At 34.7% G+C, this 4,922-nt stretch overlaps 1 protein-coding gene across 2 annotated transcripts; it reads left to right on the forward strand.

Annotated features, from left to right (window-relative positions):
* The first annotated feature begins 225 nt into the window (after positions 1 to 225).
* Positions 226 to 3,951, forward strand: LOC109147698 (telomere repeat-binding factor 4-like). 2 transcript variants are annotated; one of them, XM_019295333.1, is made up of 7 exons: positions 226 to 541; positions 1,020 to 1,234; positions 1,603 to 1,687; positions 2,013 to 2,096; positions 3,228 to 3,498; positions 3,622 to 3,698; positions 3,791 to 3,951. In XM_019295333.1, exons 1-6 carry the CDS (start codon positions 392 to 394, stop codon positions 3,651 to 3,653), a joined length of 837 nt encoding a protein of 278 aa, XP_019150878.1. In that variant the 5' UTR covers positions 226 to 391; the 3' UTR covers positions 3,654 to 3,698; positions 3,791 to 3,951. The 2 variants fall into 2 exon arrangements, with proteins under 2 accessions (XP_019150878.1, XP_019150877.1); XM_019295332.1 differs by having other exon boundaries at positions 227 to 541; positions 3,622 to 3,904.
* Positions 3,952 to 4,922: the final 971 nt, after the last annotated feature.

The following is a 4,922-nucleotide window of genomic DNA, read 5'->3' on the forward strand; positions in this document are numbered from 1 at the left end:
CATTTTATTTCGAATTGAACATGTTTTCTTAATTAAAATGAATATTTTCTTTTAACTTTATTTTTCTTAAATATTCAAAAAATACTAAAAATATTTTTTTGGGTTTCTAAAAATGGACCATAAATTGTTTTCAAAAAAAAAAAGAAGCCATAAATTACATAATTTCTTGACCAATTGAATTAATTCATAAATTTATATTATTAGGTACTTTCATTCCAAATCCAGATAAATCTGGGAATAGAATTTAGCAGAGATTTACCCCGGATTTTACTCAATCAAGACTGTTTCTGCAGCTCAGTATAAATAGTAAGGCAGCTGGTAGCGGGAGGGTTTAAGGCTTTAAGCGGCTGCGGCTTTTAGGATAGGAATTAGGAATTAGGAAAGGAAAGAAATGGGAAACCCAAAACAGAAATGGACATCCGATGAAGAAGAAGCTCTCCGAGCTGGCGTGGCCAAGCACGGTGCTGGCAAGTGGAAGAACATTCAGAGAGACCCTGAATTCAATCATCTCCTCCATTCTCGTTCCAACATTGATCTCAAGGTTACTTCTATCTTCAACAAACTTCATTGCTTTATTTTGCTCCCTTTGCTAGTTTCAATTCAGTTATGGGTAACACAGAATTGAATCAATTGATTGCGATTACCCGGAAGATAATTGAAGGGAGTTTGAGTTTGAGTTTAAAGTTGTGTGCTTTATCAACTTATGAATGACTTTGGACCATATTGGAATCACTTTTTCTTGTGGTTCTAGATTGGGTGTCTACCTGAGACAATTATATTGTTATACCATGGACCAAGTCCACCTTACATTGTGAATCATGGTTTAAAACGACATTCAGAGTAGGTGCATATACCAACTCCACCTTAAGTTAATAAATTGAGACTCTATTGCATTTTACATTTACAACTTTAGTTGAGATGGTTGTTCACTTTCTATTGAATTGGGGTTATGTTGCTACATTCATCAATTGCTAAAAGAACTTAAGATCGGAAGTTTACCATACTTTGTTTATATATAGGATAAATGGAGGAATCTTAATGTTAGTGCCAATGGGCCAAACCCAAGGGATAAATCAAGAACACCAAAAGTGAAGGCCAATCCTGATTCTTCAGTCACTCCAGTTCTTAATGCACAAACTCCTGCTTCTTCCATTCCAGCTTCAGATGATGTAGCAGCAGATGCTATTGTTGAGGATAACTCAAAATGTTTATTGGATGGAAAAACTGCTTCAAAGTAGGTTCGTTTTTTCTATTCCATTGCAATGCATATGTAGGCATTTTTGTATGTAGAATCGACATTTGTTTTCTTTTCCGGACCATGACTTTGATTTCTAGTAAACTAAGTGTCTGAAAGTTGAAGAAGATAATTATATTCTGTCAATAAAGACCGATGGATTAAGAAAAACATTTCTAGTCACTATGCATATCGGGGTGAAAACTCATTCCATTCAAGCTGAAGTTGTGGGTTATAAGTATAGTTGAAGAGCTTTCTGTACAGAGTAGATAAAGAACGTGGTTTTCAACAAAGAGCTACTACTGCAACTGTGAAAAAAGATAGTTTCTTGTATGGATTATTGATAAAGTGTACTATTATGGTTTCAGGTACAATGCAATGATTTACGAAGCACTTTCAACTTTGAAAGATCCAGATGGACCAGACACAAGTACAATTGTACGATTTATTGAGGTATACAGATATTTGATATTATTTCTCATTTTCTTTATTTGCTAATTACTCTTAATTTATCCTTGAGTAAAAAGCTCTTTATTATGTTTCCTAACAGGCTGATAGAATAATATGTACTATGGATATTAATGTATAAAGTGCTTAAACCATGTAAAGAAAAAATAAAATTATTTGCAATCTTTTTGCTCTTTATTTACGCTGATTAAAAGAAGAATGGGGAATAACAGGAATGCCAGCCCTTAAATATCGTAAATTCGATTTGATCTTATCTTGACTTATAGTAGCTCATGAGCTGAGAGGGTAGTCTTATTTATGTTATATCCAGCAAAGGCACGAGGTTCCCCAAAATTTCAGAAAGTTACTGAGTTCTAGGCTGAGGAAGCTCGTTCTGCAAGAAAAGCTTGAAAAGGTACTTAGTTCTATAATTGATGGAGTTCAGTAATTTATTACCTATTATGGTACTCCATAATGCTTTTTGGTTAGACCACGAAGTGTCCTGAGTAGACCCTAACTATAGAGTCACCTTTAAGTCCGTATCATACTCAGACTAATCTCATTTGCATATGGCCAGCCCAATTAAGGGGCAAAGTGGGATAGTTATGCTGTGCAACCGAATGTACCATGCGCATGGTGCATACAGTTCAAAACGACGTCGTTTTGACTAAAAACGCGCGTCTTACTTTTTTTTTAAAAAAAATCAGGTTCGATTCTCAGCAATAGCATTATTGTGGATATATAGTTATGAAATTGTGGTTATATAGTTATGAAATTGTGGTTATATAGTTCATTCATTGTGGATATTTAGTTCAATCATATATTGTGGATATTTAGTTCATTCATTGTGGATTTTTACTTCATTCATTCATTCATTGTGGATTTTTACTTCATTCATTCACTGTGGATATACAGTTATGAAATTGTGGATATATAGTTATGAAATTGTAGTTATATAGTTATGAAATTGTGGTTATATAGTTCATTCATTGTGGATATTTAGTTCAATCATATATTGTGGATATTTAGTTCATTCATTGTGGATTTTTACTTCATTCATTCATTCATTCATTGTGGATTTTTACTTCATTCATTCACTGTGGATATATAGTTATGAAATTGTGGATATATAGTTATGAAATTGTGGTTATATAGTTATGAATTTCTGGATATATAAAAATGTTATTGTCAGGAATCGAACCTGATTTCTTTTTTAAGTGAGACGCGCGTTTTTTTTTAATCAAAACGGCGCCGTTTTGCAACCGTATGCACCCTGCAAGGTGTATTCGGTTGCACAGCATAATTTGCGGGCAAAGTGTTGGCCATATTGGGTTTTCCATACGAGAGGGGGTTCTGAACTTCCGACTTCTCTTAAGGGATGAGAGTGTACGGCCACTCACGCCAACCAAGCTAGTTACTCCATAATACTTTTTTCACAAAAAAAGAGAAGTGATTTCTTCATCACATTGTAATCGGTATGTACAAGTTTGCTTGTGACTTTATAGTCAATTTGGCATGAATTTTGCTAAATTTGGTCTGGATACAGATTCAGAACTGCTTTAGGATCAAGAAAGAATTGCTTGGATCCCCTAAGCAAAAGGAAAGTTGGTCAAGACACAAACAAAACCAAAACCAAAAAACTTGCTATCTTGGCAACACGGTAGAAGAAGCAGCCGTGTCAGCTGCCTATAGGATTGCAGAAGCAGAAAACAAATCATTCGTGGCAGCCGAAGCAGTCAAAGAGGCCGAGAGGGTCTCGCAAATGGCTGAAGACAGTATCGTGCTGCTTCAATTGGCAAAGGAGATCTTTGAAAAATGTAATGTTTTAGGAAAACGGATTGCACTCATGGCTTCTATTATTTCCCTGTTGCATATATAGTCATAACGACGCTCTTCTCTTCTCTGACACTTGGCTTTCTTCCTTTTCTTCACCCCGGCAGGCGAAAATGGTGAAATTGTGCTAATGGCATAGGACATGGTTTTGGACTTTTGGCAATGTGGATCACATTCTTAGAAGGTCAGAAATTACTGAGCTTTGCATCAGCAATCTGAAGTATAAATCACCCTGTAAATAGGGTAACTCTTAATGACTCTCTAATTTGAATACAGGTTTCCATGTTTATTTGGCTGCTGTAATGACTTGTAAGGTTTGTAATATAGGCTTATAGTAAGGCAGAATTGTATTTTCTCTAAATAAATCCACAGTATATTCCAGTTGTTCAAGAGACAGAAGAAAACTTATTATAGGGCAAACAAAAATATTTTGTCTTCATTCAAGTTTCAATAAGATTGACTGATGTGTTAAATATTCAATTGTGGCTGCAATTGTATCAAGAAAAAGTCAATTATTTCCAGAAAACCTAGGGATAGAAAGGCCAGTCTTCATTAATTTATTGAGAGGATGATGTCAAAGGTATTCTAATATTCTTTTCAATTTGATTATTTTTTAATGAGTCAAACACTAAGCTAATACATAATTAATCTCTTTTTATGGGTGATGTTGAAATTTACTAAATTGATATTTGAAAGTTGGATTATATCTCTACTGATAATTAGATTGTACGTTTATTATTTATATATTTTATGATTTACGTTCTCTAATAACATAGCAATAATGGTAAAAGCAACTTTAATAAGAATTTTGGTATTGGTTTATTTCTTTCGGGTGGAGGGAAGAGAAAAGAAGAAAAAAAATTAAGTTATAGAAAATGAGTTGATTTGTCAACATGAGTTATGCTCACCAACAACGCCCAACTGGGTTCTTTTAATAAGATTTTTTTTTTTTGGGAGAAGTGTCAAATAGGTCCATCTACTATTTTGAAGTGTTCAATTCACCCCACCATCTAAAATATATGCTAATCAGCCACACTTACCTTCCAAATTTGTTCGATTAAATTTTTTTGCAGGTTACTCACCCGTTTGCGATAACATGGCCCGGTTATGCTTAGGTGGCATTGTTTACGTGGCATAAAAACAAAAAAATAAAAAAAATAAAACTAGTGGCAAAATCTGAATTACGAATTAAACACTTCCTTTTTCCCTAACCTGAGCTCAAGAATTCTTCCCAGAGCAAAATCTGAATTAGGAATGAAAAACGATTGGCAAAATCCCAGAGCTCAAGAATTCTTCCCGAGGAATCCGTACACTTACCCTTTAGCTTCGGTGCAATTCTACTACCCTTACCATCCGTCGTCGCCGCAGTACGGCGAAGTTCTGGCGTACCCTCAACGGCTCAACCCGC

This window comes from Ipomoea nil, unplaced genomic scaffold (genome assembly GCF_001879475.1).
Source record: "Ipomoea nil cultivar Tokyo-kokei standard unplaced genomic scaffold, Asagao_1.1 scaffold2036, whole genome shotgun sequence".
Taxonomy (NCBI): Eukaryota; Viridiplantae; Streptophyta; class Magnoliopsida; order Solanales; family Convolvulaceae; genus Ipomoea; species Ipomoea nil.